The sequence below is a fragment of the Pteronotus mesoamericanus genome, unplaced genomic scaffold (genome assembly GCF_021234165.1).
Source record: "Pteronotus mesoamericanus isolate MK-2021 breed Mesoamerican mustached bat unplaced genomic scaffold, CSHL_Meso_final contig_42, whole genome shotgun sequence".
NCBI lineage: Eukaryota > Metazoa > Chordata > Mammalia > Chiroptera > Mormoopidae > Pteronotus > Pteronotus mesoamericanus.
Genome location: NW_026555157.1, coordinates 2,988,808 through 3,002,301, shown reverse-complemented (window position 1 = coordinate 3,002,301; position 13,494 = coordinate 2,988,808). Strand labels below are relative to the sequence as shown.

The window sequence follows — 13,494 nt, the reverse complement described above, 5'->3', positions numbered from 1 at the left end:
ATGTGGAAAATACAAACTACTATAAGAAAGGTGAAATAAAAATCACCACCTAGATAAAACCACTGCTAACTTTTTGGCATGATTCCAGTGCAGGGTTATTCTTGTTGGAGAAGAGGCACATAGACAAGGCAATAGAAGATATTGCCTGGTAATAGGGAGGTAGCAGTGGAAATGGTAAGAAACGATCAGATAAGAATATATTTTAAGGACAGTGTTGGTAGGATTTATTGATGAATAAAATGAGGAAGGACACGATAGCAAAGTGATAGAGTATAGAAGAGTTAGTGAAGGAGGGAGTTCCTTAACCCCCTCATAGTAAATAATGTTGTAATATCTTCACTATGCACCTATTTTCTTGTTTCTTCCATTCAAAAATATGTTAACTTGAGGGAATTGGCCAAAGTTTGCTGGGGTCACAAACCAATTGGAGATGAAGTTAGTTGGGAATAGATGGGACCCAGCCCAAGGTCCTCTTGGTTTCAGTCCTCCAAGGGGGCGTGGTGGGATAAGTCTCAGACCAGGCTGCTGCTGCTCTCCGGGGTCTGAATGGCAGCAGCGGACAGTTGCTGAGAGGGGCGTTTGTCTTGGGGGCAGAGATGGCACTGTTCCTGAGGAACGAAAGACCTGGCAAGAGCCCGATAGCAGGACCGGGTTCCAGCTGGGAGGCAGTCCTAAGGGAGAATTCCTGTTTTTACTTTTGAGGACACTTCAAAAGATAATTATGCTTTTATCCATCAGGGCAGGGCTTTGGGTTGGAAGATAAGGAACCCAAGACAGAGTTTGTTGGGGGAAGCTGCAGCTTTATGAGGTGATGGATACTAATTCCATTGCCAGGATTTAAGCAACCAGGCTGTTTCTTAGCCACACTCTGTGGATAAAAAGCAGTTCCTTATTAGGCTGCCCTGAGTTTGCCTGTGAGGTCTGTGAGGCTGAGCAGGCAAGATGAAGTTCCTTGATCTGTGGCTGGGGGGAGTGGGGAAGGCTATGACTGAAATTAAAATCTTGTGCTCATTGAGCATCTCAGCAATGGGACAGTGGAAGTCTGGAGATGGTGGAGGTAAGAGAGAAGTATGAGACATGACCCTCTTCCTTAATCTTGTGGCCTAGTTACAGAAACAAGCACATTATTAAATTGAGTACTAACCATAAGCAACACTGTTTAGGTAGAGACCAGAGATGTGCTAACGAGTGTCTGAGGTGCCTGAGGAGTTTGGGGACCACCTTAGCTGTGCATGAGTTCAACAAGAATGTCTGGGCTTTCTCTTTGGCAATGATCTAAATGAAATAATTTTCTCAGTTAGCTGTACAAGCCTTCTCATTTGCCATGATAATTTGTATCTAAAACATAGTTTCATAGACTAAAACTTTAGTTTCTTAAGTTAATGTTGTTCAAGAGAGAGTCCAAATATTTTTGTATGGGTGCACACATTTTAAAAGAAATTATAATCGTGGGAGATAGAGTCCTAATCTGAGTCTTGAGGAATGAGTGTGCCCAAATAGGTGCAAAAAATGGAGAAAGGTGTCTCTGAGAGGAGGGGGTTTGAGATCAAGGATGAGCATGGTGCGTATGGGGTACCCAGGGGCTTGAAGGGTATGTCAGTTTCAGGTTTTAAAAACTCCATCCACTCTGCCCCTGATACGGTGGTAATTTGGGGAATACTCTTTCCTCAATTTCCTCTATTAGCTGCCTTTTTCTGATGGTTGCAGGAGCTGTAATATCTTTTAGTTGAGAAGGTTTGTTACAACCTTTCTTAAAGAACAGTCTTCTAACCTTGATGTTTTTGATCAGTGCCTGGAATTAACTGTTCTTTCTCTGCCAGAATGTGAATTTTGTTTCCTCAGGACTTTACTTTTGAGCAGTTAATGATTCTAGCAGAGACATCTAAAGGAAGGCCCATTGCATCATCCTTCCCTTTGGGTGTTTGCTAGGTGCTCAGGAAGCAGGTGGTCTGCCCAGGACTAGAACACTAAAGGGAAATGCTCTTTTTTTATGGCCAGCCTAATCCTTCACCTGTGTTTAAGGATTTGTTCCTTGCAAACATCACTGATGTTCTCTTGAATTATTTTTTCTTTTGAACAAAAATATCCCACATCAGTGGTCTTCATTTTCCTTCATATTGCAGCAGACTTTAGGTAGGTTCATTATTAAAACAGTGATTGTGTTTGTTAATTACATTAGGTCTGGCTTCAAGGCTGTTTGTTCAGATGTGGGCTGACAAGTGCTTGGTCTTTTAAAATCTCCTTTAAGTAAAACTTTTTTTTTCCCCTTTACAGATTCCAGTGACATTATGGCAGAGCATAGCCACATGCAACAACAGAATGGTAGTTTAGAGGCAAGCTTTGCTTCAAATTCCCTCGAGAACGATTCCCAAAACATGGAAAGCCTGAGCCCAAAGAAATATTCTTCCAGCGTGAGATTTAAAGCCAACGGAGACTACTCTGGTTCCTACTTAACCCTCTCACAGCCTGTGCCTGCCAAGAGAAGCCCTTCCCCTTTGGGAACCAGTGTCAGAAGTAGCCCCTCCTTGGCCAAAATCCAGGGGAGCAAGCCATTCTCTTATGATGGAACTGACAAAAATATTGCCATGAAGCCTCCCACTCCTTTACGCAGCGCTTCACCCTCCCTCAGTGGCTATCCACGTGGGAAAGCGGACTTTGATCATTATTCTGGCCGGGACAGTGAAAGGTCCTTGAGGCTCTCAGAGAAGCCTCCCTATTCCAAACATAGCTCAAGGAATAAATCCCATGACAACGTGTACTTTCTGGGAGGGCTGGAAAGCCGAAAGGCGTCTGGCTCCCTCCTGGCCATGTGGAACGGAAGCTCCCTGAGTGACATCGGCCCCTCCCCCATCAGCAGATCAGGGGCAGCGAGCATGCCTTCAAGTCCAAAGCAAGCCAGAAAAATGAGCATCCAGGACAACCTGGTGCTTCCGCCCAAGTCGACCAAACACAGGGAGCCAGCATCTGAAAACATCAGTTTAAGAACTAGGAAGTACTCGGGCAGCAGCCTGAGTCACATGGGAGCCTATAGCCGATCGCTCCCCAGGTTGCACAGGGCCACAGAGAACCAGCTGAAGCCTCTCAGTTTGCCTCCTAGAAATTCTCTGGGCAATTCCAAACGAACAAAATTGGGAGAAAAGGATCTACCTCATAGCATAATAGACAATGACAATTACCTGAACTTTTCTTCTTTGAGCTCAGGGGCTTTACCCTATAAAACCTCTGTGTCTGAGGGCAATCCTTACGTGAGTTCCACACTCAGCGTCCCTGGCAGTCCTCGCATGGCTCGGAAGATGCTTCTGGCCTCCACCTCCTCTGGTACCTCTGATGACCTCGATAAGGCTTCCTACTCGGGGACCAGCTCGGGTCATTCATTTCCGCCCGTAGAGCCAGACAGAGTGTTTACAGCCAGGAGGAACTTCTCTTGTGGATCTGTCGAGTTGGATGACGCAGATTTGGAGAGCCTCAGGCAGGCCTCAGGAACTCCCCAGCCCATCCTTCGGGAACGGAAAAGCAGCATTAGTTCCATTTCAGGACGCGATGACCTGATGGATTATCATCGACGGCAAAGGGAGGAGAGACTCAGGGAGCAGGAGATGGAGCGATTGGTAATCATCTGACATGACCTCACTGTTTCATTGAGCAGCTTGGAGACAAACTCCAAGGATTTATGTGGGCATGTAGAATTTCCTTGGGCACCAGCCACTGCTGTCCCTTCCTAGAGTTTCTACTGCTCTCCCTCCTCTTCCCAGATCACTGTTTTTAGTCACCTGTGGGTATTTGGTAGGCCCACATATGCCTAATGTTACGTTAAGTTGCTCTTCAGAGTTCTCACAGGTACAAATTCTTGAGAAACCTAACAAGGTAGTTGTGAATTTTACTGAATTTCTTAGGTCTTAAAAACTTTTTCTTTAAGACTGTGAGGAAATACCATCGTGTATTTTGTCAAATTTGCATATACATGGTATGATAGAAATAATCAGTGAAACTACAACATATTGAGATTTAGGCAGGATTCTGTATAGTATGTTGCCTGGAAAAGTGAAAGGTTGCTTAAGTGGTGTTCAACCTTTTTTCTGCCCTGTACACCTGCATACATGCCTCATACTCCCTTCATCCATGTCTCTTAGTACATACAGTGACTCCCAACTACTCTTTCTCAAAATTTTTTTGACTCATCTTTCTTTATTTAAAATAGATTCATGCTTTTTGTGGAAAATATTGAAAATAATGGTAAAGGAAGAAACATTGCTTGGTAGTTGCATAATGAATGAGGACAAACTACTACATTTTTCTACACTTTTTAAAGCATAAGAGTTTTTTGGCTTGTTTTGTTTTTGCTTATAGGATGAATAGCTGTCACAGATTATTTTGATTCATTAATGATGAGTTATGTATCTCTTTAATGAGGGAAGCAGCAGGATGGTTAACTGGTTTCCAAATTATAGAAGTATCAAAAATATTTTTAGTTACTAAAAGAAAATATGCTGGAATAAGATTTCTGAATCATATACCAGACTAGCTAATGCTGTATAGGGTAATACCGTTATAATCTTTGGATTAATTATAACATACAGAAACTGTCTGTTCAGGACAAAATTTGCTTGACATTTTAGCAAAAGAACCATTTGCATTACTCATAGATTTGATAAGTTAATGTCTATTCTTACAGAGTTTCCAAATATCTTACTATGTGGCAGTGAATGAGAACAAATATGTGTATATCCTTAGAGAGAGATTCTTTGGGTGGGTCTGTCAGATGATGCTCAAATATGACAGTTTCCTTCGTTATCATAATCTCCAGAGATTTTTTCATGGTCACAAAAGGCATTATATTTGGGCTTGATTCATTGGCATAAGTCCAGAAGAAGTTTTTTTATTAATGTAGTCTTTATTGTATTTTTTTTTTCCATTACCATTTAGTCCCCTTATACTCCCTCCCCCAAGCAGTCACCACACTGTTGTCCATGTCTGTGAGTCCTTTTGGCTCAACCAGAAGGAAGTTTTAATTAACATTTGAAAGCCATATTGTATATGGAGAGCAAACCTAGCTCTATACTGTGCTGGACAACTATTATTTATGAAGCCAGAGAATTAACTTCTATCTAATCATTTATTATAGAATCTAGGAGAGGATTTCAGTGGTTTCCATCACTCCAAAAATCTCCTCAAATACTCCTGTTTACTCTTTTATTCTAAGGATGTGAAACCAATCTCAAAACTCATCGCCACTGCATTTCATCTTTAGTAGTTCTAAGTGTTGGTGAATTTCTCTTCTCTAGTGTCCCCACATCTGCTAAGGTTCCTGGCAATTCAGGAAGTGACCTTCTCTACTGCCTGTAAAATTGGTGCTTTGTTAGCCACCTATAGGTCCTAATGCCACTTCTTGGAAGAGCTTTGTGGGTACTGGTTCCAGTTATTTTCCTTAATAATGAGCTTGTCATATCTGATGGAATGAGGCTATTTTTAAGTATGACACTCTAGGTTTGGCCTCTGTTGTATGGTATATTTGTCTGATTACATCCCAGTAAAACCAAGGACAGATTCTTCTTGAGCCTCTGCAAGTGTTAGTGCCATTAAAAAATAAAGTGTTTTAGAAAAAGTATTTCTCCCTGAATTCTGAGGGAACAAGAAGAACCCGCTACCATTAAAAGAATGTTTCATTTAGTTTGCAAAATCGTAGTCAACTAAATTGAAGGTTAGAGATAGATCAAGATGAATGCTAAAGTGTTTTCCCATCAGAAAAGAGAACATTGAAATGAATACCCATAATTTTCCAAAACACATATTTACATTTAGAAATTAGATTTCCTATGTCAGTTCCATTGGTTCTATGTAATTAATTCTTATTCCTCTGCATCTTGGGTCATGAATTTAGTTACATGATATCATCTATTTCTGGACTAGGAGAAGTCCTGAAAATCTGATTTAGCTGTCTAGTACTGAGACTGTCTCATACTTTACTTGTCTACATAATGTCAGCTCAGAAGCCTCTACTCATAAGTCTATTCTTTGAACTATCAAAAGTGAATAGTACCTAGTAAAGTTTTATCCATAAGGCTCTGAGACTGTCTCTTTATGTTAAAGGCACATTTTAGTCTATCACTTAAGCAGAGTCTTTAGGGAAGTATGAGAGAAAAGCAGACTATTGGTGAGGTTGAGAGTGAGTAGACATGGTTAATCTATGGCAAATTTAACAGTGGCAGCAAGAAGGAGAGTTAAAACCTTCTATCAGAGCATAAGACGTTGGTCCTTCTTAACCAGTGTTTCCCCTGAGGGTAAAAACTTATCAGAGAATGAGGACTTTGGCGTATATCCAAGATCTTTCTATAAGTATGCGATCTCTGAGCTTATTTGTATTATATTTCTAAATCCTCACCCAAGGATATGCTTATTGATTTTAGAGAGAGGGGAGCGGAGAGTGAGAAAGAGAGAAAGAGAAAGAAAACATCAACATGAGAGAGAAACATTGATCAGTTGCCTCCTGTATGCACCCTGCCGGGGATCAAACCTGCAACCTTTTGGTGTACTAGACAGTGCTCCAACCAACTGAACCGTCCAGCCAGCGCATATATTATAATATTTTACCTTTCAAAATTAGTGTGGAAAGGCTGAGCTGCTTATTTGATTTGACCAATCTCCATATGCAATTCTTTATAGTGTTGATCTATTTGTAAATAAGGGACATAGGTAACCTAATTATTTCTAGCTTTTTGTGGGGGGTAAGATTAAGGAATAAATCTTTGTGACCGTCCAAACGTCCTCTGGGAAAATTTAAAGATAATTCAAATATATAGGTATCTTGGAAAAATCTTTTTTCTAAATTTTTAAATGTTTTTTCTAAATTTAGACATTTTTTTCTTAAATTTATCTTTGCCAAGGCAAAAATCAGATACTGTGTTGTCTATGGCAGTGAACAATGAGCGTTTTGCAGTTTGATAACCTAATAATTAAGTGACAATAGGTTATTTTATAAAAAACAAGAAATCTTAAATCATTTGGGAATTAAAAACTTTTTTATCATTTTAAATATGCAAGGATATATTCCAGTCAGCAGAAGGCACACAAGGTTTCTCTTGTGAGACACTGAAACTCTGCTTCCTGGGCTGATTACATAGACAAATAAACTTTTATTGCCTTTTGTAAGCATAGGCTGATTTCTCCAATATCAGTGTGTCATTTCAATAGAGATAACTGCATTTTAGTTTTACCTGACTAGGGCGTTTGTTGAGCATTGCATTTTAAAACACAATTGCTTCATAAATAAACCTATCAAAGTTTTATAAACTTTGCCAAAATTTTAATGTTTTATTACATCTTTACAGATGTGACTCTTTGCAGGTATTATAAAGCAAGTCAAATAAAGCTCCATTTCTGTAGACTTTTTACACTTTTTAAATTTTCAATTTTTATTCTTCACAGTTATCTTTCTCACACTGGAACACCCAGACACTTTAAGACAAAGGTACTAAAAGATACTAGAAATTATGTTTAAGCTGATACATCACAGAACATAATTACTATTGATATAAAAAGGTTGATTACCATTATAACTTTATTTAGTTGAGTACAGATTTTATATTTTTCGTAATCTTAACCATCATATGGAAGTAATCTTAGTTTATCTCTTCAGTAAACTAATAAAGGACATTTAAGACATTCAGATAAACTAATCCCTTTATGATAAGCCAAATCCAACCTATTTAAAAATGAAATTACACTTGTATTATACTATACATTGATAAAATAAGACAAAGATATGGAGCTGTTTTAAAAATAAGATTATCAAATCAGTCTGACTTGTATAAGCATTCACTTTAATCATGTAAACTTATTTTCTATGGGAAAAATGCTTATGAAGTCAGCAGTTTTGATGAGAAAAGTCTTTCTCTAAGAGGAACACATTAAAATTATTAGGATCATTTTATTTTCTAGAATTTGGGAAATGTTAGATTTATTTAAATGCTATTAGTCTCTATAAATTAATCAGAAGCAGAGGTCCTTTATTTTAATTTTTTATTATCCTAAGGATACAGGAAAATATTTCACCCATACACAGTGATCCCTGCTCCCCTCAGGTGCAGAGATGCAGGCAGGTACAGAACTTGTAAGATCTACTGCTTCAGCTGCGGATGAAAAGTAAGCACTGGAACACAAAATCTCACTCTTCCAGATCTCTGCAGACCGGTGGCTTGTCTGCTGGGCACAAGATATTGTCCTGATTTGAACTCACAAGTAAGAAAAACAACAAACAAAACCAGCAACTCACAAATGTCCAGTCAACTTTCACCTGAGCAAGACTAGATTCCAGTTCTACTGGGCAGATCACCAAGTGGTCAGACCATAACACCCGATTCCCAGCCACTGCTGCCACCAAGGGGGATAATAACAATTGGCTGCTTGCAAACCAAAACCCCGATCAAACTTGGCTGAGAATCAGAAACAAAAACAAAAGCACAGAGTAGGAAAACAAAACCTTCAGAGAATATCGAGTCAGTGAAGGTGAAGTTCTACTGCCATTTGGGATTTGCTCCAGGAGCCAAGAAAAGCTCTGCCTGGGCGTCCAGCCCATGAGATACACTTCATGTGCGATGCAGTCCACTTGGACATTTCACTGGGACCTCCAAATTGTCAAAGCATGATTTTCAAAAAATAAACGCAGCTCTTACACAAGTACAGAATGAAGAGATGCCAAAGATTTATTGAATTCATTAATGAGGAAACCAAGCAGGCATAAAGCTGGTTCGCATAATTTCTGTGCTATTTTTTAGCTTAGCTTTAATTATAGCAGTGTTTCATTTTTTTTTACTTGTTCCATCTTTATTTGAAAACTCAAGGTAATTATATTGAGTCTTAAAGACTGAACCCTACTTATGAACCTCCAAGGACCTATTAATGAGGCATAATAATTTTCTTGGAGTCTATATTAAATAGCTTCCAACTGCTGTGCGATTTGAGCTGTATATTTTTTAAAATATTTTTCTTTCTTGCTCTCAGCTGCCAAACCTTGGTTTTGGCATTATGCCAGCCTTTTCTTTCCTTTTTTATGATTTTAGAAATCAGATATCAAGCTTTGTTTAAAAATATTCCAAACTAACAGTTACTCGATGTAAGTGAGGCCTTGAGAGGGTCCTATGTGCCTGAAGTGTGTGCACTCCAGTTCATAGACCTCATGACGTCATTAGGGCTGGTCAGCAGTCGTTTAAACTTCCTAGTTCTGAGCTGTTTTCCATGGAGAGGTAATGGGTGAAACATCTTTAGGGAGCTCACATGCCGACCCTTTGACGAACAGATGTTCCAGAGGCTAGAGAAATCCTTATAAAGTAGCCAGGATATTTTATTCATCTCATTTGATAACTGATACCTCATTTGATACCCTCCCGGTAATTCAGGGGTAGCGATGGCCATCTTGTTCTTATGGCCTGTGGCAGTTAAAACCATTTTAAAAGGACAAGGGGAAAATACTCTTGAAGCAAACCCTACTGTTGTTAAGAGTATTCATTTGGTTCCATTACCAAAAGCATCTGTGTGCTTTTGTGGAGAGCCAGTGTACTCCCACAAATTGCTTTGTAGCAATCCAATATTTGCTTTCCGGTTGATGACAGTCCTCTGCTGTGCCCTGATAAACAACATGGTTGTCATTTAGAACTATGTGGGACCAACCTTGGTATTCATTGCTCAAACGTGTAATGTGATGCCAATTCTCATCAGGCCTCATGGAACAGAGTTTTCTAACTTTTTACATGCTTTACCATATTGAAGATAAAAGTTAGCTTTCTTTCAAGGCATATATTAATATTTCCTTGGTAGTTGTTGTTTGAATAGGTGAAATGTCTGGGTCAAAGATTCTCCACTGTTAGGAAGGTATTTGGCACAGCTCCGGTGGAAGCAGTTTATAACTAAAGAATTCTAGGTTGCTAGAGGCTGGGATCGTGTCTGTCTTGATCACCGCTGTCCATCCACCCCCCTAGCCAGCTGACTAGAGTGATGGGAAACAATGCATACATGTCTGTGAGAAGAGTAAATGAATGTTTTTGACACCCATTCATGACATTCATTGTGGCTTTCCTTATTCTGTGCTGTAGGCTGTGTACTCCTATTTCCCAATTTCAAACTTAAGTTTATGCACTTTAGTTCCAGGTAACAGCGAGGCTCTGTACAAAAGAATGCAAATATCTCAGCATAGATGCATTCTTTTTACTCCCAGAAATGGAGAAATTTGCTCCCAATTTTCAAGTAAAAATGAAAAGGTAAAAATGAGTTATTTTTCTTTATTTTTAAAATTTTATATCACTCTTTGTAAGACTTGGTGCTTTCTAGGGTCGTACAAAAGTCAAGGCTTGTGTACTGTTGAGTAGAGCGTAGACCTCTAATGTTTCTAAAATTTACTAAAAGTATAATAGAGCATATTTAAGGAGTTACAGAATTCTATAACGTAACTATATATGTTCTCTAATCTTAAGGTGATAAGGCACAGATACTAGTTTAAAGACCAGAGAGTAAACAGATTTTATAATTAGGAAAAATTGCTTACAAACTCAAGAAGAGTGAGGATCGCCAGGTGAAAGTTGCGCTACCTGTAGCTTGTGTGTTGCTTCTCTACCTCCTCCTTGCTGTGTCCACTTCAGCGGCTCCTGACCCCAAAAGAGAAATTGGGGCATTCAGATCGTTTTGTTTTGTAAATTTGACATCATTTCTTGGTTAGGTCCAGAATGGATAATGTTAAGAGAATGACTATTGTTGCCTAGCCATAGTATTATTTTTTTTTAAGAAGCCTATGTTTGGAATGTGAAGGCAAGCTTAAGTATTCAAAACTATCTTGTCCTCTGATATGACTCAAAAGGCATCTCCTTCCTGATGTGGCCCTTCCTCTTGCTACATCCTGACTGTAGTTTTAATTTTTAAAAAATGGTTGCACTAGTGAGAAGTGAGCCAGTTACACTGCAAATGGGGTGAGAGGTTAGTTTTTCTACCCAAATAAACTTGGTGGCAACGACCTTTTAAAGGGTCATTAAGAAATTATGAATGTCTTCCTACATTCTGAGTGAGAATGTCTATTATTACATTAATTGATTTAGTCTTAGATTTAGCATAGCCTGACTCTTCTGTGGAGCCTTGCTTTACTTAGCTCTGGTGTTTCAAGCAGACAGCCAATTCTTTGCCATTCTCTGCCTGCTTTCTCTTTTATGCCTTATTTGGATGGTTTCACTTTTATGCCTTGTTTGGAGGGTTTTTAGATTCTAGTTCAGAAATACAATATGAGCCATAAATGTAAACCATATAATTTAAAATTTTCTTATGTTAAGAAAAATGAGAAAACAAGTGAAATTAGTTATACTATATTGGACAGCACAGGATTAGATTGCTGACGCTATTTACTGCCTAAATAAATTCTCCATTCTCTAAGCCAACTTCTTTCACTTCTAATAAAATATGAGTAAATCTGTAACTAGTGGGTAATATAAAAAAGACTGTTTTCTGTTGTCAGATCACCTGAGCCATAAGAGAAGAAAGGCTTTCTCTATCTTTTAAATAGCAAATTGCTGGCATATATGTAGATGTTCAGTAAATATTGAAACAATCATTAGCAAATTAGGATTGCCAACTGTCCCCAGTTAACCTAGAATAAAAAGTTATCACATACTTTTTCTTCTTCAAATAGGGCTAAGAGGGGAGATGAAAAAGGAAAAAGTAGTGTTAGCAATAATCTAGTTAAACTCCACATTGGGGAAACACAGAGCAAGTCTTAGTGTAATTCAGTATTCCATTAGTCTATGACAGTTATTATTAAAAGCAAGTTCTTCTATATTTGAAGGCAAACCCTAGGTTCTTGTTACAGTGGCAGTACGAGCTGCTGCCTCTTGATGGTGCCACACATTTAAAAATTCCTGCTCAGAATTGAGGGACTTATACTGTGAATCTCTCTTAGCATAGGGTAGCATTCTCGGGCTAAGTACTGAAATATAAAAGGTAATTTAGACTAAAAGGAAGCCCTGTATGCCCCCATATTGGTTATGGAAAAAGTATCATTCTTTTTTAGAGATGATAAATCTATAGTCATGAAGACTTATCATTAAATAAGAAATAAAAGCCATTAATAAAGTTCATAGAAAAATGTACAAACTAGATGAAAATTCAAAATATAGTATATCTATACCAACAGGTACAAAGGAGTGGAGTGATGAGGGAGAACTATTGATACTTTATAGGAAAAGTGATCCTAATTTATTGTCAAGTTACTTAGTTTATCCAAATTAAAAGCCATTTATGATCTACCTTTTAAAATTTTCTCATCAAACAATAAGTTTATGACTGTGCTGGCTAATTCTGACAGTGAGAATTTTTCTTCCCCAGTTCTAGAAAAGTTTATAGGAATATTTGCTATGAAGGATGTTTTTAAAACATGAGCTTTTCTTTTTTTTAAGTCCAAAACAAGTATTATACAATAATACAAATACATTCATTACTTTATCAATGGAAGAATTTTGATTCAGCCATCTCCAATTGTAGGTTAAGACCTATTTGAAGGAACTTAAAAAGAGTTAATCTTTTTAATTTGAGGAAACTAGATTCACCTGCAATTACAAGAAATAGTGCGGAGATCCTGTGTACCCTATACTCAGTTTCCTACAGTGGTAACGTAGTGAAAATTGGAGTGCAGTTTCTCAACCAGGATATTGAAATAATACAGTCAAGATACAGAACAGTTCTAACACCACAGGGGTTTATCCTGTTGCCCTTTTGTAGCCACACCCACTTTCCTCTTACCCTCATCTCCTCCTTAACCCCTGGCAACTGCTCATCTGTTCTTCATTTCAAAACTAATACGTAAATATAATGTTATGCTATGTAACATTTTGGGTTTGGCTTTATTCACTCTGCATAATTCTCTGCAGATTGAGGCAGAGTGTTGCATGTTGTTGCCTCTCTTTGGCTCCAAATCTGGGATGTATGCTGCAGAGGAAATCCCAGGAAACTTGGTTCTGTATTTTGCCTTGGGTCCTAGTTCCTAGTTGAACTAGGAAACTGCCTAGTTACTGCCTTTTCTCCATGCCTCAGAGCCTTTTATGTTTATCTTATATATTTTAAAATGTCCACATTCTTAGTTGTACTTAGTGCTTCTTCCCAGAAGCAGAGGTCAGTGAAATTAGTATTTTAAAGTTCAAAACATCCAAGAATTTTGCTCTGGTGAAGTTTAAGTCTCTTCAGGGCAAACCTTTCTTTCAGGGAATGGTCTGTTGAAGAATTTTGGTTTGGAAAAATTGATGTTTCTCACTCAAAATTGCTAAAACCGTATCCCAGACCTGGGATTGTAATTTAGATTTCAAGAAAAGACAACTTTGGAAAAAAAATGCTAAGTAGAAAAAAAGGAACAAGATTCTCAGACATTTATTATTTATCATTTTGATTATAGAATGACAAGAGCTGGAATTTTGAAAGTCTGTCTTTTCTATCATATCACAAAGTTTTCCTGGGAGAAAGGAAAACGTAGTT

General features: G+C 38.3%; 1 protein-coding gene across 10 annotated transcripts in view; it reads left to right on the top strand.

The window, feature by feature from the left end:
* The window catches only part of PHLDB2 (pleckstrin homology like domain family B member 2), a 105,911-nt gene that overhangs the window by 14,910 nt on the left and 77,507 nt on the right, over window positions 1-13,494 (top strand). For all 10 annotated transcript variants that reach the window (XM_054577321.1, XM_054577320.1, XM_054577322.1 and 7 more), the window contains exon 2: window positions 2,275-3,608. In XM_054577321.1, the coding sequence (XP_054433296.1) occupies window positions 2,289-3,608 (1,320 nt within the window). In that variant the 5' untranslated portion in view covers window positions 2,275-2,288. The remainder of the gene's footprint in view (window positions 1-2,274; window positions 3,609-13,494) is intronic.